Genomic DNA, 24,652 nt, shown 5'->3' on the forward strand with positions numbered 1-24,652 from the left:
AGGAGGTTAGTGATGTTATTTAAAGCTAAAGTTGGCGTAGGTGTTTATATTTGAAAGCAAAAACAAACAAAAAATATTACTTGTTAGTTTCCACAAGAATGTATACTTTTTTTGAAGAGTAATATTTTGAGTTTTAATTGCACAGCTACTACACTATCATAGAACTGGGACTCATTCAGCATGCTAAATCAACTTGAACGAAGTTAGCGCCGGTGTGCGATAATTTTTGACTTGTCGATACAGTAATTCTAATTTTAGATTTCGACTAGCACCCTTAAATAATCACGAGTCGAACGATATACCGCACCTTCGTAACGGCACCCGCACTGTTAGAGCGAGGCATCAAGCCAAATCAAGCTCGAAATGGTGAGTAGATAGCACTCGTTTGATTTCGGTATACATTTGGAGCAGCCAATGAGCATCGCGGATTTCTCGAGTTATACAAAATGGCGAGCTATGGGCAGGTGCGTGAATCGGCCGTGGTCGTCTAGCTTCCCCCAGCACTTAATTCTCAGAGTTCGTTAGTGCAGGAAGTATGAACGCGTACCTGCCGCGTGGGTGCTCTGATGCTTTCGACATTGCTGAGTTTTTTGGTCCTGGTTCTGGGGCTGATGCTTTTTCATAAGTGGAACCCCTTCTTGGGCAGTGTAGTATGCAGCATTTTTGCCTTCTACGGAGTGAAAAAGCTCCTGCGAACAAAGCTCGACACCATCATCAGCAAGTTCCGTGAACTCGGGTCTGCAAGATGTCGGCTGCCGAGCGACGCTTTCATTTTCGACGTGTCCAACAACGTCGTCCAGCTACTCTGCAGTGTCGTCGGGAGGCGCAGCGAACTCGGAGGCGTCGACGCCGAGCTCAGCGATAGTTGTCTGGTGCAGTCGGCCAGAAACCGGGGCTCCGACGTCAGCCAGGGCTCGCCGGCGGACTTCATGAACGCCGAAGTGAAGACCTTCGTAGACAACATCAAGACGCGGTACGTCGACTCGTGGTATAGGGACGTGAGCGGGGACCAGGAATTTCCGAGGGAACTCGAGTACATCATTGAAGACGTGTTGCGCGCGTTGTACGACAGGTTGGCCGTGGCAGACCCGTGCGAGCTTCTTCAGCGAGTGATACCCGTGGCCCACGCGCATTTTCGCAAGTGCAAAGAGTATCTGGCAACGAAACGCGGGCAAGGCGACGTAGGTGGGGACGGTCATCGGTCCCGCTCAGCGCCAAGACTAAAGAGGCACTTGGAGTTCAGCCACAGCGCTTTGGGCGACGAAGCTTCAGAGAGGTGCTACTTAAAAAGTGTGATGACATTACTAGTGAGACTCCTGGAGCCGCCGCACCTGCTCTCTAGTCCGGCGACAAATACACTTGTGATAGACATACTTGCCAGTAATATTTTAGTGCCCATCGTGGACTTGTTGTGCGACCCCGAGTGGCTCAACTGGGCCGTGCTGTACCTGTGTTCGCTAGAAGACGATGTGGAGATTCTCGCAATGGCCGCTGACTTTTCCACTGAGCAAAGCCAAGATGCAGCCCAAGCGACAAGTACTAGCACAAGCAACCCTTTGCAGGAAAACACCTCCACGAACACCGAGCCTCGTGACCGACCTGTCGCAAACATTCCGGAGGGTGGTGCGAACTCTGATCCAATGTCTTCCAATGCTGCCTGGGAGCAACTTGTCGTCTCGGGAGATTCCGAAAGCATTCCACTTTCTCCAACTTTCGCACCCAAAAAAGGAAGTGAATGCCTGAAGCTGCCAGATGTCTATTTTAGCACACAGGACGATTCGGCCAGCATTTACGGCGGCAACGATATCGAGGAAGCAATGGAGGCAGAGGAATTCCTTGGTTCCCTAGTGTTTCTCGACATCCGAATTTCTCGGACCGAATCGAGGTCTGTGCCCGGGAAAGGCGTGCACACTGTCTACTGTATAGAGTATGACACCTGCAAGAGGAAGGAGGACAGTACCGTGTCCGTGTCCGAGGTGCACACCACCTGGAGGAGGTTCAAGGAGTTCCTCGAGCTGCAAGGGAGCTTGGAGAAGAACTCTGCCCTGGAAAAGCATCTAAAAGGGATTCGTGGGCCGAGTCGGTGGCTGGGAAGCGTCCTCTCTGACAAGAAGAACGTCCAGGAGCGACGCATATTCCTGCAGCAGTACCTCAAGGGCCTGTGCACACGAGAGGCCATTGTGAACAGCCAGGAGTTTCACAGGTTCCTCGACTTCCAAGAGGAGGGAGAAGAACGCCGGCCCCTTGAGGGAATGAAGTCTGTCCCTTCTTCGGGGCGCCTGGATCGCGTGTTTGCCCAGGGAGTGAAGAACACGCTGGAGCTGATCAAAACAGCACTACCTGGAGACGACCACGGGGGCCTGAGCCCATCATCTCCGTCAGAGAGCAACCTAGTGCTCTTCACGGACTACCTCCCAAACGACATTGAGTGCTCCTTCTGGGAGAACGAGATGTCGCAAGTGTTGCAGCAAGGCATGTTCAATTTCCTGGACAACTTTGACCAGGCGTCCTCTCCTGAGTTCTCCCCTCCGCTGACACCGAGCTGTCTTCACGCAACGAGAGAGACGTCGTCCACTTTGGTGTCACGGCGAAGTAGTGAGGACGTCGACACCCTGCTCCTGCTGGCGAAAAATAGTGAGCCTTTCGTGCCCGGGGAGAAAAAACACGAGCAGCACCTGCGACGGTTGGCCGAATCTTTGCACTCCGAGATCCCTTTTTGTGCCGCCATCATTGACTTTGTGGTCGATTCGCTGGATGAGAGCCATTTCGGCAGGTCGGCTCATTTTGTTTTCTTTTTCGAGGTCCTTCTCGGAAAAGTGCTGGAGAAAATCCTCAGGGACAGAGTCCACGCTGTCTTTGACTGCTCCAGCTGCACCGTGTATCTGCATCGTCTGCATGAGCAGCTCTGGGGGCACGCTTCACAAGAACCATCCTTCACTGAAGCGCAGGTGGCAAGGGGACTGATGAAGACCATTCCAGCATTCCTTCAGTTGATCTTTGGAAGAGAGACGGTCTGTGAGGTGTCTAAGCTGCTTGCCAAATCCATCCAGATGCGTGCCATCAACAAGTGCTTAGTTTTCCAGTTGATGGATGTGTTGGTAGATTTTTTGGTGTCCCCAGATGAATGTGATACCGATCTCGAGAGCGAAGGCTAGATTGTTGCTGTTTACCTTCAAATTTGCCAAAGTTTGAGCTGATGAATGAGCTGATGGATATGTTGGTAGATTTTTGGTGTCCCCAGATGAATGTGATACCGATCCCGAAAATGAAGGCTAGATTGTTGATGTTTACCTTCGAATTTGCCAATTTCTTTTACAAGACTATAGTATTTATTTTCCGATGTGAACTGTAGAATGATGTACCTCGTGATGTGTATTGTTTAGCATGGATGTGTAGCTCATAATAAACTTGTTTCATGAGGTTAAATTGGAATTTTGCACATTCTTTCAAACTATGCTAATATCATATTTTCCAAACTATAATTTGCACCTGGTGTATAGTCTGCAAAAACAAATTTTAACTAAAGAAAAAAAAAAGAAAACATTTTTCTTAGATAGTTGTGTAAAATACTGGGAGAGTGCCCTCACCACTTTCACTGAAAATTGGGTTAATTTAGACATGGATGCTTGTCCCATCAAATCAGGTGCTTAACATATAATTTGTAGAATTCTCAAGTTTGGGAAATGTTAACACTGGGCACTTGCACTGTATTTTATGGTACTTTGCATCTGGCACATATTTTGCATGTAGAAAACTTCTCATACACAGCACACCTTGAAAAATGCCTACCTTATTAGTGCACCAAGCTGGTATCATACAAAAATTCTAACTTTTAAAAATGCAACGTGAAATTCTAACTTTTAAAAATGCAAAATATGGTAGATCCTTTTCTTTGTTGGCTTATGTTTCTTTCATGTCCTAGTTATTCGTCTTCACTTGTAGATGAAACCACAGGAGATGAGTAAAGGGCTGGGATCTCCTAAGAAGTTTCTGAGATGTAGGCATCTGAAAATTTTCTATAGGTTGGGGTGGGGGTGGTTTCTACAACTTTTGGTACTCTTGGTGCTTTCTCACTCTCTCAGCAGTGGTTTTGATTGCTGGGATTAGTTTCTTCGCATAGTGCCACACGAGGCTGCCATAAGCAACAGTTGAGATCATTGTGCATTTTCAAAATCAGCATTGCCTTGTCCAGCAGATGGAGAATATAGAGGCAGGCTAGACATAGAGAAGAGCAATCAGTCAGACTGGTGGGTGGCAAAACCATTGCCACCCATTGTAGGAAGAACCCTGGTGCGAGGTCATGGTTGGTGGCATTGTCTGATTGGGGGAGGGGGGCCTTATGGAGCTTCGCCCCCCCCCCCCCCCCCCCCCTGATATCCAGCCGATCCTATACTATACACTTGCATTAATTTTACCCCCCCCCCCCCCCCCCCCTCCCTCCGCTCCCGAAGTCATGGACATCCTATAACGCCTCAGCCCCCCCACGAAAAAAAATTCCTGGCTACACCACTGGTCAGGGTCAGTGTTGCCTGGCCTCCTTGCTACATACACAGTTTATGTTATGGACCTTTCCACACACAAGAACCACCTCTTTTTGTCTTTGCTTTTACCCTGGCTAAGTCAGTTCCATCTCCCACCCTCGTGCCCTTTACCTTTGAGCATCACTTTGTGACTGATATTACTTGATTCCTTCTGTACCTTGAAAAGGTTATCTCAAAAATAACCCATCTTTTCTTTTTTTTTTTTTCAGTAGCTATGTCTCCTTTTATTATTTCATTATTTCAATACCGAGAGATACCCCACCTCCCGAAAGATAACCCTTCCCTATGTTTGGCACGAGTTGCTATTTGCTTTCGAAAATTACAGAAAAACGGTCCACTTTTAGTAATTGCAGGGCTCTGTCCAAAGGTGGACCACAGCAGAAAGGGTGATACTTAGCCACTTCGGGGAATAAGCAAACATTACTGACTGGGAAACACAGTCATGTTTAGTTCGTCACCCCTTCCTGTGATCACAAGTTTTAGCAGGTCACAAAAAAAGAAGTGACATTTTTTTCAAATTTTTTGTATCAGACACTAAAAGTTAGCCCACTCTTTATTTTCACCCAGTTTGCTTTCAATTTTAGATGGGCTAGCTTTTGGGATATTACGGTATATTTGATTGGTAATATCCCCTCATCTATTATGTCTTAGCAGGTCACAAAAAAGGAAGTGGCATTTTTTCAACTTTTTTGTATCGGACACTAAAAGTTAGCCCACTCTTTATTTTCACCCAATTTGCTTTCAATTTTAGATGGGCTAGCTTTTGGGATATTACTGTATATTTGCATGGTAATACCCCCTCATCTATTATTTTACCTGCCATGGAGTTTTATTCGATTTTAGGACTATTATATTACATTCTTGGCATTTAATCTTTTTAATGTAAATTAATGGCAGAGTATGTAGTCTGTCGACAACTGACTCTGTGGAACCCAAATACTGAAACATTATTGTATTTGTCCTATGTTGAGTCTTTATAATTTTATTAAATTAAATTTCTTGTAACTTTTTTGTAACCTTGAGCTTGTTGGCTCGATTTTCCTTGTCCCTTTCATCAGTCCAGATCCTTGGCCAAGCACTCTCGGTGTCCTAGAGTGCGACTACATACACCGCACTTGTTAATTAACTTTTAGAACTTGTACCCATACAGGAACAGTTTGAGCTCCTGGTAAGAATGTGGGGACATTTTAATTATGAAGTGAGTAAAGCAAGTCTGATAATTTCAAATCACTGGTATAGTACATATGAATGGACATGCAATATCTTAATATTTGTATATAAACCCTTTTTTTCCCCACATCTTAAGAGAAGGAACTTTTTAAGGTGAAAGCCAAGATGTAACATTTCCAAGCTGCTCCTCAATCTGTCTATTACCCGAGGGACCATTTTAGCTTCCCTGACCAGCCTCATAAGTTAACTGTTGCAGTTTTGCAAGCTCTGCCTTGCACTTGGTGTAGTACTGCCTTCTCCTCTTTTATGATTGTCAAGGCATATCTATTGGTGAACATGTACTGCTTTATGGTCCCCTTTTTTTCTTTATTAATCACACATCCGTACTTGTCCTCTATTTTTATCTGCTTCCCTTGCTTTAGTTCTTAATTCCTTTTAGCCTTTAATGTCATCTCGCTCAAGATGCTATTCAGGCAACAGGATTACCGGCTAACTCCAGTCCTTTGAGATAACTTGATGCCGTTGATAACTGGCATTATGTGCATATTGTTTCTTTTCTCTCTTTTTTCAATCTAGTACTCTGTGCTGTTCAAGCAGGAGCAAGGTGGGTGCCAGTACCAGTTTGCATTATCAGGCAAATGTTCCTTTTTAGTGTGCCGTGTGAATGAGTGCTGCTTACTTCTGCAGCCCATGAGGACTCCATCTGGAGTTGTGCTTGGGCCAAGTCAGCAAAAGATGGAACCAACCGGATTCTCACTGGCTCTGTGGATGATACCGTCAAGTGCTGGAAGTGGTAGGTGCACTAGAGTACAGGAAGCGTTTTTTCCTCATATTTGTTGTGGAACAATTCGTTTCATGGTATGGTACCATCTGCAGGAATGAGGACTCGCTGGAATTGCTTCACGTGCTTGAGGGGCATGCGCTCGGCGTGGTTTCAGTGGACATTTCTCACGATGGCGACGGTAGGCATATTTTCTTTTTCATCAGCCTTATGCTTCCTGGAAGTTAATCTTGCCTGCTGAACCTGTGAACTCTATAAAATTGGGTTTGCTGTATTGGCATTTTCATTATGCTAGTGTACTGTAACATTGAACTTATTTATAAAAGTGTGTGCATTGCTATTTACATTAGACTCTGCATTTAGGTACAAGATCATTAGTGTTACAATATTCGTGGGTGTGCTTAGAATCACAGAATACTTGTACTTTCCAGTGGCTGCATCTAGCTCCTTAGACAGCAATATCAAGTTGTGGGATTTGGAGACAGGAGAAGAGAAGAAGAGCATAGATGCTGGGCCAGGTGAGTTTGCAAAAAAAGAAGAATCGGCAGCTGTTGTGCAACTGGAGTGCCATGCACTTCTGGGTCTCTTCCATTTTGATTATTTCAAGCAAGTTTCAAATTTGTATGTAAAGAATAAAGAAATACGCCAACCAAAAAGTCGAAAAATTGTCCCAACGTTTCGAAACAGTTCGTTTCTTCCTCAGGGGCGACTAAACGGGATAATAGCTTCTTTGTCTTTCTTTGAACTGGCTATCTCTTCTTCTTCATTGTTGATTGCTGGTTGTCTTCGTTTCGCCTGCGCCGTCTTGATTGTATCTCGTAACCCATGAACATATAAACTGGGTAAGGTGCCTAGAGACCTATTGATGTTATTTGCGGTGTTTTGAATATGCCAGGATTCTATCAGCTGTCTTCTGCGTAGGTTCGTCTCAGTACCCAGAATGCTTGCATCTTCAAATCCGATACGGTGGTCATTAACTTCACAGTGCTCCGCTAGAGCACTGCGTTCGCGGTCAAAGTTGCGTACGTCATTTTTGTGTTGACGGAGACGGAGATGATGAGGGCAAAGAATATATGTTCATCTGCAACAGACAAAAGGAAAGAGGAGCAAGCGATCACCCGTGATCTAAAAAATAATGGATACACAGGTAACTTCATTCGCCAAATCACTCACCGTCTAAACCGCAGTCGCCGAGACGGGCAACCTACTGGTACTGCACGTCCTAAACCGATTGCACGCATCAGCATACCCTACACAAAAGGGATAAGTGAAACACTATCCAGGACTTTTGCAAAAGAACACGTCACCGTGGCCCATAAACCTGTGACCACACTCGGGCGTTTTCTACCTCGGCCAAAAAGTCGTCCACCCAAGGAAAGGGCCCAGGGTGTAATTTACCAAATATCCTGCACCCAGTGCCCCGCCTCCTACATTGGAGAAACTAAAAACTTCCAAGAACGGCTCCGTCAACACAAAAATGACGTACGCAACTTCGACCGCGAATGCAGTGCTCTGGCGGAGCACTGTGAAGTTAATGACCACCGTATCGGATTTGAAGATGCAAGCATTCTGGGTACTGAGACGAACCTACGCAGAAGACAGCTGATAGAATCCTGGCATATTCAAAACACCGCAAATAACATCAATAGGTCTCTAGGCACCTTACCCAGTTTATATGTTCATGGGTTACGAGATACAATCAAGACGGCGCAGGTGAAACGAAGACAACCAGCAATCAACAATGAAGAAGAAGAGATAGCCAGTTCAAAGAAAGACAAAGAAGCTATTATCCCGTTTAGTCGCCCCTGAGGAAGAAACGAACTGTTTCGAAACGTTGGGACAATTTTTCGACTTTTTGGTTGGCGTATTTCTTTATTCTTTACATTTAAATTCACCCAACCAGGCAGATATCTGCCGAACATGTTTACCTTCAAGTTTCAAATTACATTTTCTGTTAGCAGCAGCTTCCAGACTTTTTGAGCTTTACACTAAACCTTGCTAGCCAAAGTTTGGTCATCCACACTTATTATACCAAGTTGCAGCAGCCAGTTTATTTTAATTGATCTATGTGTCCCATGTTACAATAAAAAACCATTATTCATCAGCAGCCCTTGAATTAAAATAAATTTAAGTCAGTAATGGGAACTGCAACAGTGCTTTCACTGCAAAGTGAATCAGTGTTAGAGTTTTTTACAACCATACATTTTGCCCTGCCTCTGATTTGCAATAAAACAGGAAACCCTAATGTGGAGAATAATTATAATAATAGTAATGATATTGTTTATTTTCCATTCATTCAAAAAGCAGGGAAAGAGAAAAAGAAAAAAAAAAAGCTTTAAAACACTTAACACCTGTAAAAGTTTAAGAAACATTAAGATGTATTCTGCCATGCTTTTTGTGTTGCTGCGTATACCTGATGCTTTTAAGTATCCACATAATATTGTCAACAGTCCCAAACTATAATATTGGATTAGGAAAGCCAATGTAATGAGCAGTTGCTGCTGTTGGGCCCACCTTTCAAATGAGAAAATTGTCTTGTCTCTTTTCTTTGGCCCTCATTTGATTTCTGAGCCAGGTCTTACTCGGCAAATGCTGTGCACCCAGCAACGATTTATCATCCTTGCATCTGGCTTTATGTCTATTAGAAGCCTTTTCATGCTTTTCCAGTGGATGCCTGGTCGGTGACATTCTCACCCGATTCCCGTTTCCTGGCCTCTGGCTCACACTCTGGGAAAATCAACCTCTACGGGGTCGAGTCATGCAAACTGGAGTCTTCACTTGACACCACTGGAAAATTTACTCTCAGCATTGCTTTTGTGAGTCAAAGGTTTTGTCTTTTCACGTTACTATTGTATCCCAAGTTGCAAGTTGCACATTTGTTCAGCTAGATCAGAAAATTATATTTCTTCACTCGACTCTGTGCTGGTTCTTGACAAGCGACTAAGCAACTGCACCTAATGCCGAGAATTGGGATGAAATAGAATGGCAGAAGGGCCTAAACTATTTTCTATAGCTGAGTGCCTTGTTATATTTAATGCAGAGAAGCTGAAGTTCCCCCTTCTGCCATTCTAAATATACTACTAGTATTGACTTATTGAAGTTGTGACACTTTTTGAGTCGTTGAATGGGCACTTTTGTTAATCGTTAAAGTGCTTCATTGAATTTGTCTCTGGTAAAATGAGTACTTCGTTCATTGCTAAAGCACTTTATTGACTTTATCTCCGAGTTCATGCTGATGGGTTACTGGCATGCAGAGCCCTGACGGAAAATACATTGCCAGCGGTGCCATTGATGGGATCATCAACGTGTTTGACATCTCCACAGGAAAACTGGTGCACACATTAGAAGGTGAATGCGGGAGGCTCACTTTGCACCTTACTTCCTCTCAACTCATTTGCATATTATTTTTTTTAGCTTTGTTGCACATTGCTTGCTAGTATTGTGCCAAGGGTTCTGCAGACTGTGTCAATCAGGGGATTAAGATTCAACCCCTTCTTTTGTGCATTTGTAAGATAGAGTGAATGTGCAAGATATCTATCTCTGGGTATCAAAAAGACAGTCAGAGTCAGCGACAAAAGCTGTGGAGGCAACCCTAGTGTTGCATTCACTTATGATTGTCTACAGCATCGCTATTCTTTACACATACTCATATTAATGGTTAGTGACATTTGTAAAAATGGCCCCTCAGTCGTGATAACTGCACTTGGATAAAGAAAAATAATCTCACTTATTTACATTTTAATGAACTAATGGTTGAAATTACAGTTGGTTGTGGGACATCTTAGTTTTCATAACTTTGAAAGTAAACTCTGAAATTTTTTGCTGGCTTTTTTTTTATCTGCTCACTCTTTTTTTGTGAATGAGACCAGAGTGTTTAAGAAGTTGCCACGGCAAACCTCTGCCATGGAAGAGTTTTCATTTGGTGCTAGCTTGAAATATTTTAATGGAATGGTACAGTGGAATACATGCCAGTGTTTGTTCTCTCAATTGTGGTATGTTTTGTTTGCCATGCTTACCACAGGCCACGCCATGCCCATTCGGTCACTGACCTTTTCTCCCGACTCTCAAATGCTTGTGACCGCATCAGATGACTGCCACATCAAGGTCTATGATGTGTGAGTAGTTGACTCTAAATTTCCTATGTCCACAAGCTTGCATGGAGAAGATAAAAATGTTTATGTTTGAACTGAACTTTCAAGAGGGCCAACGACTCTTACAAAGGGACAAAGTGAGGCAGTGCATCCGAGGTTCAGTTGAACGAGATGGCTGCGAAGGCATTCATTCGGGCCTAGATCTTTTCCGAAATAAGTGTGACCACCATATGCACAGAAAAATTAAAGGTGTTGACGAAGGATAATTGGAAATCAGCAAAGTACTTTAAATGACATGGTTGATGAACTGAGGCACCCACACTTTTAGACTTCATTTTTGAGCAGGGGGGATGTTCTTCAGAGTTTATTTTCTACCTGTCACACAACGCGTGGCGGAAAAGTAACGAGACTAATTTTTTTAGTTTTTTTTTAGCCATGAATTTTATTATTCTTTTTACATCAAGGTTATCATTTTCAAAGTAGCTCTCTTGGACAGCTACACACCGATAGAGGCGTTTTTTTCCATTGTTTATAGCACTGCTGTAGGGCTTTGCTGGAATGTGTTTCCCCTCGTCTGTTAACACTCTTTTGGATGTTATCCAAAGTACCAAAAATGGTGTTTCTTCAAGTGGTCTTTGAGCCTAGGGTATATAGAAGGAAGTCGCAAGGACTGAGATCTGGCAGGTAAAGGGTCGAGGAACCACGGTAATGCTTGTTTCTGCCAAAAACGCATTAATGGAAATTGTCCTGTGACATGGGGCGTCGTCGTTGTGTAGCATCCAAAGTGCACGCAATGCTTGGTCGCACACGTGCCACCCTCTTCGTGAGTCTTTCAGTGACTTCCAAATAAAAAGGTTTATTGACCGTTTGTCCTGGAGGTACAAAGTACTTGTAAACAGTCCCCTGACAAAAGGAAAAAGATACAAGTGAGCATTGATTTGGCTTTTGATTTGCTCATTCTCGTATGTGCAGTAACCAAAGCCTTTAAATCCCTGTCACTGCTGCCACTGAGATGTTCACCAAATGTAAACATTTATTTGTGTAGCATGTGAGTGGCACTCGGCAATCCCTCTACTGAAAGGTTGTGGTTTCCTCCGCAGGCAACATGCTGGTTTGGTGACAACGCTGTCTGGTCACGGTTCCTGGGTGCTTCACGTGGCATTCTGCTCGGATAATGCTCACTTCGCTTCAAGGTGAAACTTTTTTTTTGAATGCTAAAGCATTAACTGTCTTATGGAGTGAGCCAACATCATCAATTTGAAGTGCGTCAAACAGCACCTTAAATCCTTTCTCCAAGTGAAGCCAGCTCCCGGCTATGAAACCACGCAAAAAGCCTAGACAACGGCACCTAGTTTCCCCGATCCCAAAAGAGCAGAGTAAACTCAGGCGAAAATCAGTCCACTTCCAGCTGAATTTTGGATCTGGAAATGAGGCAGTTCAGCTGGATTCCACCTGGGTCCAGCTGGAATCCAGCTGGACCGCCTTATTTCTAGTTCCTTAATCTAGCTGGAAGTGGACTGATTTTCGCCTGGGAAGCTAATGGATTTCGCCTTCAGTCCCATTGGCCACTGCGCGCATCAATTTCAATGACCGCCGCCCCATGGCGGTGCGTGTCCGCGTCGCGAGTACGCCTCTAACACGAAGCGTCCAAGGTCAGAGCTGCGAGGAGAGCTGAAAGAGTGCACACATGGCCGACGCAAATACGCTGCAAACGAAACATGGGAGCGGAAGAATGGCACGGATGCTATCGCAGTCATAGCTTATCAGAAGTGCTTAGGTGTACCTTGAGCTTGTTTTCAATTTACGTTGGGTAGATTTTAATTATGATGAAACCATTTTCTGCCAATGGTTTTAAAACCTCATGTCATGTTTTGGTTGCCTGAGATCCGTCGTGCTCACTAAGCTATGACCTAATGTGGAACTCCCATGAAGTATACAATCAAAGTCGAGTTTATGTTTCGTCGTAAAGGAGACCATTGCACATGCAACGAGTCGTCCAAGCTAATCGGGCGGCTACAGGGCTAATTTGCACTCTGTGTAGCACTGCGCCCCATTATGCTGACCACTTGGAACATTTGAATTACTAAACTGGCTTGTGGCTTTAATCGTGAGCCTCATTCGGGTAGTGCAGAGTTTGTGAATTTAGCCATGCACAGTATGGCTCAGTAAACTGACAATCCAATATTAACTGACTGGAATATATTCACAGGTAAATGATATGAAAAGGAAATATATGAAAAAAGAAAAGAATATCTGTGGCTGGTATGACGGAATTTTTACCGTCTTCTAACCTTTCTGCATTAAGCCTAACCACCCTTTCTTCATGTTGTTGTGCTGGTTTCAGTCTGATTGGATCATCATGTTGCGCTTAGTATCTAAAGTTATGTCGTCATCAACGAAGAGCCACCGACCTGAATATGTCACCCTCCAGTTCACTTACAGAAAAGTTTCAATAAGTTTCAATAGTTTCTTGAACCGTTGAAATTTCTAACTTCTAATCAGTAACATTTGCTCACTACCTCCAGAAGATTTTTTTACTGCTATCGATAGCTCCTAATCTTAATTGATCTTGCCTGTCGTCTTGTATATCCCCGACTCCTGCAATAGCCTTAGCGAGACTGTGGCATGTAAGAAAATAAATGAGTAAGAAACTAAATTCACATTGGCAATATGTGATATGGCAAACTGCATAAAATAAAAGAAGGGAGTGCAAAATGTAGTGCTAGAAAATCTTATAAGCTTTTTTGTGCATGTTTTTGCCCAGGACATGCAGCTTGTATGTTTGGCTTGCTGCTTCTACACTTGAATGCCATGGTATCTACACAAGATACTTCAACTGACCCTCGTTAATGCTTGTATTGTGATATTTCTAAAGGGTGACTCCACTGAACTTTTGTATTGAACAGGAAATCAATTTCAGTTTCATGTTAGTGAACAAAATCATGATCAAAATAATTTCCAAATTTCTAATGTTGACTTCAAACTTAGCATCCCAGCTGAGCATTGCTCATAGCCTGAAGGAGGGGAATTTAATGGGCACTGTGACATAGACTACCAAATGGCTTGCTAGCTGCAAATTCCGTTTTGGACTTTTTCCACAGGCACTTTGGTGGTTCTTTCTCTACCATCCTTGAATCCAAAGTTACATGCCATGTGTGAATCATGCATAAGCTGGATTTGTTTTAGAGCTTTGTGGAGTTGCTTTTTAGGATATTCAATTTCCTGCTGTCAAGTTCTTTAGTAAGGTGGTCTGCTGGATAGATACTAAGTACTAGTAGCAGGCTTGGAACTTTTGATGTGCATGTTTTATTTTTAAAATATAATGGGCAGCTATTTAGAAGTTACTTTCTGGGCCACATCATTCTTTCCTGCTGTCCCATGACTAAAATCAATATGATGTACCTTTACTTTCATTTTTCAAGCATACATGTTTTATTGGGGTAGTAGTATGCCTTGTCTGTATGAACCATATCATTATTATGATATGGTTCATACACCAAGACAAAAAGCACCAAAAACCAGTGTTGACCTGTTTGCATTATAATGTTTTTAGTACGCAGTTACTCCGACACAGGAAAGCATAAGTTGGGTGCTACAGTCGAGCCTTTTTATATCACACTCGGGGATTTCGATTTATTGTTTATATCAAACCGTCCAAACATCCTCTTGAAAATCACATGTAATAGTTTAGGAGCGTTGTCTTTTTGTATTGAACTTCCTTGGCGGGGACACTCGATATAGCGAACGAAGCCCGGTTGCCTGTTGCTTTTCACGCCATCCGATTGCGCCGATTGCGCCGGTGGCGAGCACGTCGCTTGCCTTGCGTGGCTGGCAGACCGCCAAGCCAGCTTTCACGCTGGAAGATTCGCAACAACCGTAAAAAAAAAAAAAAAAAAAAAAAAAAAAAAAAGTGAAGGATGGCAAAAGCAAGGGGAAGGGCACGCGGCGCGCGCGCGCGTGTAGGGATTGTAGGGAAAGCAGGGAATGGCCCCCTGTCGAATTAAAGTCCCTCTATGTTTCCCCGAACATTGCTAATGCCGCGATGCTTCCTAGCCCCAAAATAATATTAAAACAAAAACACACAAAAACAAACCTTCTAGCAAGTTAAGTGCAAGCCGTCAACAAAGGTTGTGCAATCGCACTTTTTTTTTTATTGGTGTAGATAATGAAGCCAGAGAGATTAGCCGGGAGGTATCTCATGACTGGCTACTCTTTGAACGCCTTATCTGTTTACCTCTTTCTTTTGCGGCTATTGCTTTGCCTTTTTTTTTTTTTTTGCCTTTCTTTTTTTTTTTTTTTTTTGCTGCCTGAATTTAGTGCGCTTTCTTCTTTCTTTGTTCACCCTTTTCTTCTGCCGTTATGCTTTGCCCAGTTTTTCTTTTTTTTTTTTTTTGCGGTCTGAACTTAGTGAGCTTTCTTTTTTGTAGCTTCCTTAACAGTTTTTCTATGGATCAGCAGATTTCTTTTTTATTATTATTTCCTTGTTTTGTCGTTTATGGTGTGTGGAGGTTCCAGCCAGGTGCGCGTGTAAGTGCAGCGGTGTCTGCGGTCTCGGCCGACTATGCTCTACTGTATTGATGCTCTATTTGGTAAGCTCCCACTTGTCGCGACCTTCGGTATTAGCAGACACCAGGAAATTTCAACTCGAGCTTAAAGGGCCCATGAAACGGATTTTGGGCTGGAATAAATCAGTTTCTATTGGAATTTTACTAATAGCACATCATTCAGTGGGCCAAAAGAAAAAAGTGAGAAAGTCAAAAGCCCGACTTTCGGTACGAAAATTTGAAAACGCAGCAGACTATTTCGTACCTCCTTCCCTTCGTAAGCTCTCTGCCTCTTCACTGCGATACATCCGCGGTCCCCGGGCTCAAACGCACGTCACACAACACCGGACCTCACTTACTCGCTTCGCCCCTAAGCTGATATTGTGGTGGAAGCTATGCACTTGCCGGACCAATCAGCCGCCTCCCTTTCATCCCCTGACCTCATTCTCTGCGTGAGAGAGCGTGATCACGTGGCCAAAATGTGGCTGGCCCAAGGAGCACATAGTTTCCACAGCACTGTCAGCTTTGGGGGTGAACGGGGTGGGGAAAGCAACTTTTGTCTGAATTTTGAGCGATGGGTTAATCTTCTCGGGGGAGAATGGCTGTATCCGGGTGCACCAACGAGAGTCCGAACAAGAGGGTACTTCCCCCTTTCCGTCTTCTTGAACTGTTTGGTAGAATGCGCGATTTATGAGTTGAGGAGGAAAGCTAAACAGGAAAAGCAATTCATGACCCCTTTAATTTAATATAAATTTGTATATCAAACCATTGATATATCAAACTATTTTACGATCCCCTTTGAATTCAATATATCCTGGTTTGACTGTAGTACAGTACAACCCAGTCATAACAAAGTCGGTAGGAATCAGGAATCACTTTGTTATATCCGCTTTTTGCATTATGATCTGGACTCTTAAACAAAGTGCACAAAAAAGACAAAATGGGCATACTTTATCTCTGTAGCAAGTAGCCGGGAGTTCCCTCCACATGTTTTGTGAGCTTAAAGACTGGCCTCAATAGCATATAACTGTGAGCCAAAGTTGTGGTCTAGTTTGGCATTCCTGTGGTACATACGAGGTGTGATCCAAAAATTCCAGGATTAGTTTTATAGCCCAAAAAAAGGCAGCACGGTGATGCGCATGCATCTATCGAAGACAGAAACCTTTATGTCTCATTAGGTCAAAAGGCATCGTTCTGTGAACATTTAGAACTGCGCTACATGGGTATTTCTAACAACATGCACGAGAAAAATGGCGCTTTCAGCATGGACTGCAAACCGGAGCCAGAGCAAGCATCAATTTTGCGTCAAACTCTGCAAATCTGAAACAAAGACCTTTGAAATGATTCGGCAGGCTTGTGACGAAAAGGCAGCAAGTCATGCGAGGCGTTTTGAGCGACACTTTTACTTTAAGAATGGCAGAACATCACTGGCAGATGAAGAGGTCAAGAAACGTCCCCTACTTTTCGTCATCTTCCAGTGATGTTCTGTCATTCTTGAAGCGCAAGTGCCACTCAAAAACGCCTCGCATGACTCACTGGTTTTCTGCACAAGTCTGCCGAATCATTTAAAAGGCCTTCGTTTCAGATTTGCCGAGTTTGACACAAAATTGATGTTCGCTCCGACTCTGGTTTGCAGTTTATGCTGAGATCACCATTGTTCTCGCACTTGTGGTCAGAAAAACATTTGTAGCGCAGCTCTAAATGCTTAAAAAATGATGCTATTTAGCACAATGAAACACAAAGGTTCCTGCTTTCAGCAGCTGAGCGCACATGGCAGTGCTGTATCTTCTCTTTTTACGCCACAGAACTACCGTAAAATACCGGGCAAGCGCCCACTCAAAATTGAGAAATAATTGCAAAAACATGGGGGTAGGGCACTTATCTGGTCATCAATTTCACATATCAATGTACTGTGCATATTTTCTTGGATCTTACGAATTTGGGTATGGGTGCTTAGTGTGGAATGGCGGATGTGCGGTATTTTACGGTAGTCCCGGAATTTTTGGGCTGCACCTCGTACGTAAGACGTCTATCACCACAATGACAGCTCTGGCGGTCAGCGACTACGGTTCCTTTCGAAACACTCTCAGTGAGTCTGTCGGTCGACGAGTGCTCTACAGTGACAGGGCCATCATCAAAAACGAAGTCCATAGGTCCAGACTAAGAGGCACATGATCCATCCCTTTCATGGACTCCCAGAGCCACTTCAAGGGAACTGCTGCAATGGCACCATCGGCTGCTGCAGATATGTCAACTGGTGCTGCTCCGTCTCCGGCAGGCACCGCATCAATACTGTGGCTGCAAGAAGCCTCCTTGCTTGTGCCTAGCGTACAGTATTCTTACATGTGATGCTGCACCTCTCTCTGAAGCGCTGTGGCCATCTGTCTCTTGTCTCAAAGTACCGTAGTTGTGACCAAAAGCCAACCCCCCAATTCCTGGCCCTCAATAACATGATAGATTGCACGTTCCGAATACCTGAGGCAATTGGCATCAAAGTACCCATCTGTCACAAAGCAAGCATCTTGCACAAGTTCCGGCCTTGATTAGAGTAATTAAACCTCGCCTAGCCACGAATCATTCTGCGTTTTAAACTCGCAAAACAACTTGGGTGAATCAGAACGATAGACGGTGGTGTTTCTTTTAATTCAACAATGTGAATCTCCATTATTATCTCAAATATTTTCGTTCTGTTAGCAGACTTAAAATATTGCAACTGCGAGACGCCAAGGTGTCATCGAAGGTAGGACGCTTGCACTAGAAACAGGACAGCTGAAAGGCCACCTGCCATTTTCATCTTGTTAGTGACTCTAGGGCACATTTCCCTCGCATACACAGAGAAACTGTTTTTATAACTGTCTGAGCTGTGGATTTTTCCAGTTTCTTTAGCTGTGAAAGCACCAAACAGCATTGGTACTGAAAGGGTCCGATATGGTCAGTTGACAGCACATTCGAATTTTTGCAGTTCCTCTGATCGGACTGTGAAGGTCTGGGACTTGGCAGGCAAGGAGTGTGTGCACACGTTCAGCGAACACTCGGACCAGGTCTGGTGCACCAAGTACAACCACAACGGTAGCCGCCTCGTATCCGTGTCTGAAGACAAGAGCATCATTGTCTATGACTGTCCTGTGTAAATAAAGCCATGCTTCATCACTGGCATTGTTCGGATGCAATCGCGGGGATTGTTGAACATCGGGTCTGGAAAGCAATAGGCAAACCCGTCAACAATCTTCCACTCTCTTTAACAATGCCGCTTACATTCTCAGATGTGCTTGGTAGGGTTGTGCGAATACAGTGATGTCTCGGTAATATGGACCCCTCCATTCCCCCTAAAAAGTGTTTGTAATGAGAGTTTCCCCATAATAAAGAGACAAAAATGCATGTCTATTTAGTTTGTACCAGGAAATGTTGTCTATATAGTGGGGTATTCTTGTTAATGGGGTTTGTACTAACAAGACATGACTATTCGAATTTCTTAGAACCGCATTATTCATATTTTTTTAAGTGTTGTGCACGGCATGTTAGCGCCGTTGGGCATGCTTCTTACTGAGCCCAGTGCATTGCAGAGAAGCAACACCCACAGAGCTTGCTTCTGCAAGTGTTGTTTCTCTGCAGTGCACTGGTGCTAGGTAAAAAGCACACTGAACAAGCCTAAAACGCAACGATCAACACTTCCAAGAATCGATATTGTAGCCGTGCGCTTAGGAGGAAAGCACATCCACAAAAGATGGGGCACACGTGCAACGGGTATGTTTAAAAAGAAAGGGAAATTTCATGAATGTTGGTATCAACATTGCAGTAAAATCTTCAAAGATGCACGACTGTTAGGTTGAGGTGACCCAACAACCCGCGTTAGTTTAATTTTGTTTCAAGTATGTCAATTACTTCCTATCCCAATGTAGGCATTGGACTTTCTGAGGCCAATATAGTTGAATTAAAATTTACTTAGCTTAGAAATGGACAAGTGGGGCTGGGTTTTCATTTAAGCATGGTGCAGTAGTGAAAGGCTAAAAAAAACTATTTAATATTCAAACCGGAAAAAAAAAAAAAAAAAACAATTGCAAAACCACTATTTACTTGGATTTCGCATCAAATTCAAAATCCACTATTTGCATATGCCTAGTGCTTGGTTTATCCAGGGGAGTGTTACCTTCCTCAAATCATTTCAAAAAGCAACATATTTCACTTGTTTCAATTATATGAGATCTTGTTCCCAGCCCTATAGATGTGGTTCAAATACATCCTTGAATTTTAATAGAATCTCTTTTAACATACAAGTTGGTTGGAAAAAACTACCATGGTCCAAACTGAAGGTTTTGGTATTAGATGTGAAATCAATATCCTAACATGGCAAGCAGGAACCAGACTTTCATGTAACCTAAGTACTGGTGTCAAAGATGAAAGAGGACCCTGTTTTTCTCGCCATAAAAGTAGACTGCGTCGCCGAATGCCAATTCTCTGCCCAAATGTGATGCTAGCAATTGGGACCAGGTGCCAAACTTTCGGAGTTTACCATTATTTGGTTCAAGTTATTATGGTTTTTTTTTTTAATTGGGTAAAGTTGGCCGGGGGAGATTTTTCCCACAGGTTTGATCTGTATCGGGACATATTTTCAGCGCCCACAAGAAAGTGATGTTATCGGGGCTCATGAAGGCTGGATGTGGCAGTGGGATTCTCTGACCCCCAAAGAACATACACGCAACCTAAATACTTGAAAAGCGTCTTGGTACCAATAAGAGAATGAGACAAAGCGAGCGGTGTGATTCCCAAAAAAAGTATCCTCGTGGAGAGTTCAATGCGGGCTATATTCACCGCGTGAGGAAAAATAAAGTAAAAATTTCGTTGCTGTGAAGGTTGTATTTTTTTTTCTCTAACTGAAGTACAGTTTTTTGTTGTGGGCTTTTCAGTTTTTTTTCTAATTTCAAGAAGACCAGCTTGGGGGTTGCTTTAGACTTTGTTGGTATGTATGGTTTCGGAAATTTAGCAGAACCAGAACTATCTGCTAAAGGGATGGCAACACTGATAATCAGCCGTACGGCTGTGATGTGACATCACCGAGGGTGCTGCAGTATGCGGTACAACCAATTGACTGCAGCTCCACCACGACGCGACGTCACAAGGGTGCTGAACCAGTGTTCCTCGGCTAAAAGCTAACCCACTCGCCGCCCGCCAAAGAGCAGCTAAACAAATCTTTAAAATCGGTTTTAGTGGAGTATGCGGCTTCACTTTGACTTAATATTTCGGCTATGATCATATTTTGTGCCGATAAAGTGATACCAGTCATTTATTTTGGTTTTGTTTTCGATCGGAGTTGCCCTTTAGGGAATCTGGTTGGTATACATGGGTAAATTACTTTCAAAATGTAATTTAGTTACAATTACAATTATTTTGCTCCAAAAATAGTTGAACTACAATTACAAATTACTTTTAAAAAGTAATGCAATTACTTCACAATTACTTATTTCTGAGAGTGTGTTAAATGAATTGTTGAACTTAACAGTTTGGAGTAATGAACTCCTGCATTCTTATATTCTCAATAAATAAAAATAAATTTTTATTATATTTGTATTTTATTTTAAAACAAGCTCTTGACAGTCTAAAATTGGTGTTTGTAAAGTTTTGGAATCTCGTCCAATCAGGTTGAGAAACGGTTGAAAGGGTTAAAGGTTGAAGCAAACAGTAAATAATGAAACTTTATGCAGAAAGGTAGGCGAGGATTGGGAGAGGAAAGAGAAGTGTAGCAACAACGGTAGGAAGTGAGGTGGAATGAGTTGTGTTAACGAGACCTGCTGCTTCTTCGCCTCGATGTTAGAGTATCACAACTTACTGGAGGTGGTACCAACAGACAAGCTAGAGTAGAGGGACGTGAAGAACTCGTAAAGATAAGGGAATAATTTCATGAACAGTAAAACCGCCAACCTTGACTGAAATATGTAAGCGAATGTGCTAGTGACAAAGGTCGCGTAAGGAGAACCGCAAACTTCCCCGCCTCGACCGGATGATGTGATTGGAGCCTAACCAGCTTGACTTCGAACCCCGATGCCCCCTGAAGGGAATGAGAAATAAGAGAGACCCCTAGGAACACGAGCAACAGGAAGTGAACGAGACAGAGACAGATTTCAACTGCGATCCGACCGAAAACCGACGTAAATGTAGCCCTCAGTTATCAAATTATTTCTCAAAACCGTTCATTCCGTTCTATCCCAGTCTCTCTTTTCCATTCCACTTTTCCCTCCTTTTGAGCAGGTTGGGATACACTCTCTCCCCCGTCGCTTTGGCTGTACTGCCGTCCTCGTGGTCAAAGGAGGAAAAGCGCCGGCGCCGTAAAATCTTGCAAAGTAATTGTAATTGTGCCTGAAATTTTACAATTACTGACGCTAGAAAGTAATTAAATTACAATTCCTTTTAGCTAAAAGTAATTAATTACAATTACAAATTGCCGGAAAAAGTAATTAAATTACTGTAATTGAATTACTACCCAAGTATGCTGGTTGGGCTGGTCTGTTTGAACATAGAAGCACTCCCATGAATGGTTGTGGGCCGGCAGTATACGAGTCCAATACTTCCTTTTGTGTGTGTTTATGTGTTCAAGTCGACTCCACCTTTGAAAGGGTGTTGTGAGGGTGTGAGAAGACAAGGCTATAGAGGTGCAACATATAAAAGGGGGGGGGGGGGGGCGGGGGCGACGTGAGGAGGCGTAACTTTTCGTTTGTTTTGAAGGGGCAATTAAATCTCCTTTACCCTGCTTTTCTTGACACCACTGTACTTCGCTGAAGTTACACCATCTTAAATACTTCTGGGCATAACTTTGTATATTACAAATATTTTCAAAGGTTTATATCTAGTACTTTAACTTGATTACTTTTTACAAGCAACTCATATTGACTTCACAAGTTGCTCATAAGTTACTTCTGCCTTTTGTTTGAGGGAGGTTGGAAGGTCAAAACAATAGCAAACCAATTTTTTTTTTGTGCTAGGAAGTCTGAGGGGCATATGTTTTGCCTTGGGTATTTTGGAGCACCCCTGTGCTTGAGGGGAAAAGAGACGTAAGAGTTGCAGTTGCAAAGTAAACAAGCTCATGGGGAGTGGTTTTTTGCCTCTTGACACGGCAAGACTAGGGCGCCTGAATGTCCTTACATTTGGGGTGAGAACAGTCTTTGTAGTACCTGATACCGACTGCACACGTTTGCAGGCCGGGAAAATGCAAAGAAATAAGCTGAAAACTAAATGCCACCGCAGGACACCTAAAGTCATAGAGGTACTTTAAGTACAGCCAATGCCAAGAGCTCATGCTGGAAGATGTGATTTCAAAGCTCCTGAACAACAACAACAACAAAAAAAAAAAAGAAGTGTTTGGAAAAAAATGGTTAGGTGTCATCACTCCATGCAAAGCACACATGAAGACACCCTAGGTAGGACTTAAAAAAATACTTCATCTGCAGGGAAGCGCAAGACAAAGCGATGAGCTCTCTAATTCTGAACCAGGAGGGAATAAGGGTGAATGCACAGGGTCTCCGAGTGGGAGGATATGTCTGTCACAGTCGGGGAGAACTGCTACAAAAGACTGGCAAAAGAGAGTGAACCGAGTTTCTTTTTACAGGTAAGAGTTTAAGAGTGCACCAAAACGAGAAGCTACTTTTGCTGGATACTTCTTTTTAATTTTTTTTATACTAGCCTGGCACAAACAAGCCTGCGGTGATTTTGGAGTTGCAATGCCTGCACATTTATAGCTCCAACTTGTGGCTCATTGCACATGAAATTTGTCTGTTGTATATACAGCTGCTTAGCAAAATCTTGAGATTGAGGAGGTGACCCGATAAGGCATGGTGAGAGAGGGATGCTAAAAGTAACAACTGACCCTCAGTCTCTGATAATGTCCATTTCTTACATGGTGATTCGTTATAGGGCAGCTGGCAACAGGCTGGTTTGCCACAGTGGAACATTGGTCATAGGATGATTAGTCACGGGGTCAACCCGTCGCACAATAGTTCATCCTCTAGAAAATGTTTTGTTCTGTTCGGTTCAGCATGCTTCATCGAGGGTGAAGGAACTGAACCTAACACCGTAGCCTCAGGTCCGGTACCGAATGGGGAACGTGCGGCCACTTGAAAACAACTGTTTTCGAACTCGCTTCAATTTCAAAGATGGAGGTGATCATGAAGGAGAAAGGTGAAACGACGCTGCTTCACAACGGGTTCTTGTATACATGCAACGGGAGGAGCAAAATATTGTTTAATTGGATTTGTCATGAAAGATCTCAATGCAAAGCAAAAATTTGTCTGCTACTTTTGCAGGGGTTATGGCGACTTCAGAATGCTGAGCTCTGATTGAAGGATAGTAGAAAGACCTCGAGGCAGCTTGCCTTGAGGTCTACCCACTATCCTCCAATCAGCCAATCAGAGCTTGGCGTTTCGACGTCGCAACAACCCCTGCAAAAGAAGCTTATGAATGTGCGCTCCGCATAGAAAGTAAAAATTACAACTGATTTGTCTGCCAGTTGGATTATCGCACTTTCAAGCAACTGTACCCTCACGAAAGACCCTACGGAGGTGTCGTCAAAAAAGTGTATGCGTGCCAAAACCTTTTTTATGTTTAGCACTGATAATACTTCCTTTTTAAATCAATGGTGATGCCATAAACTCTGTAGTGCCCGTTTCGTCATCACTTTGACACCGATAAAACAAGTATCGCAGGCTGAAGACGGCGCCAAATTTACAAGTGTGTTAAAAAAATCATATAAATATGCCAACTGCAACAGGCAGATACACTTCATTGCTGGACAGCACAACAGCACCCGCCACATTGACAAGCTAAGGGCAGGGCCCCGAAACACTGTGTTTTAAAATTTTGGAATTCTTATATCAAGATTATAAAAGTTTCCTTCCCAAGTATTTCCTATTTCGAGTATATTTGTGCATAGATATATCTTTAGCAGTCCAAAACAATTATCATGTGGCATTTATGCATAGCCTCATGCTCAAACGATTATGCACATTCATCTGCAGTGCATAAATTTCCATATAGGGTGGTTCAAGTCGCCAGGCTCGATCTAGAATGGACCACAGAAATCGACGCCTGCACGTAGCAATCTAAACTTTTCGTCAAAGGTGTGTTTCACAGGTCGGTTTTTTCTAGTAAAATTACAAAGCGTAGCTCTCTTAGTGTAAAAAACGAGGCCAAGAAACTTGCCAAGGTCTACGGCGGGCAGCGACGCAGACGACAGGAATCCAGTAGCGGGTGTGTTTGGCGTTCGGGCTGATAGATGGCGCTACCTTCTTATCGCGACGGCTCACGACCACCGTGGTTTTTTTTAAAATGAACATAAACCTCTTGAAATATACCTTTGGTTATAAAATAAACGCAAACAATAAAAGCAAAACTTGAAGTAAAAAAATGCATCTACATAACGGCGGCACTTTTGCTGCCAATGGATTTCGTCTGCATGTCGTCTGCTTTCTTCGCTGGTCGGCTGCACCTTCAGACACTGCTTCTGACGCCATCTATCAATACGAACACCAAACACACCCT

The 24,652-nt window shown here is 43.3% G+C and overlaps 2 protein-coding genes across 2 annotated transcripts; both read left to right on the plus strand.

The window, feature by feature from the left end:
* Positions 1–166: 166 nt before the first annotated feature.
* LOC8032009 (WD repeat-containing protein 61) lies at positions 167–18,283 on the plus strand. Its single transcript, XM_002408158.4, has 10 exons — positions 167–366; positions 6,288–6,315; positions 6,399–6,504; positions 6,588–6,673; positions 6,924–7,010; positions 9,160–9,308; positions 9,747–9,840; positions 10,514–10,607; positions 11,684–11,776; positions 18,090–18,283. The coding sequence occupies exons 1-10, from the start codon at positions 364–366 to the stop codon at positions 18,256–18,258; spliced, it is 909 nt and encodes a 302-aa protein (XP_002408202.1). The 5' UTR covers positions 167–363; the 3' UTR covers positions 18,259–18,283.
* LOC115329188 (sorting nexin-19) lies at positions 404–3,426 on the plus strand. Its single transcript, XM_029990706.4, has one exon. It carries the CDS (start codon positions 567–569, stop codon positions 3,153–3,155), a length of 2,589 nt encoding a protein of 862 aa, XP_029846566.2. The 5' UTR covers positions 404–566; the 3' UTR covers positions 3,156–3,426.
* Positions 18,284–24,652: the final 6,369 nt, after the last annotated feature.

The sequence above is a fragment of the Ixodes scapularis genome, unplaced genomic scaffold (assembly GCF_016920785.2).
Source record: "Ixodes scapularis isolate PalLabHiFi unplaced genomic scaffold, ASM1692078v2 PGA_scaffold0__279_contigs__length_252992795, whole genome shotgun sequence".
Classification (NCBI taxonomy): domain Eukaryota; kingdom Metazoa; phylum Arthropoda; class Arachnida; order Ixodida; family Ixodidae; genus Ixodes; species Ixodes scapularis.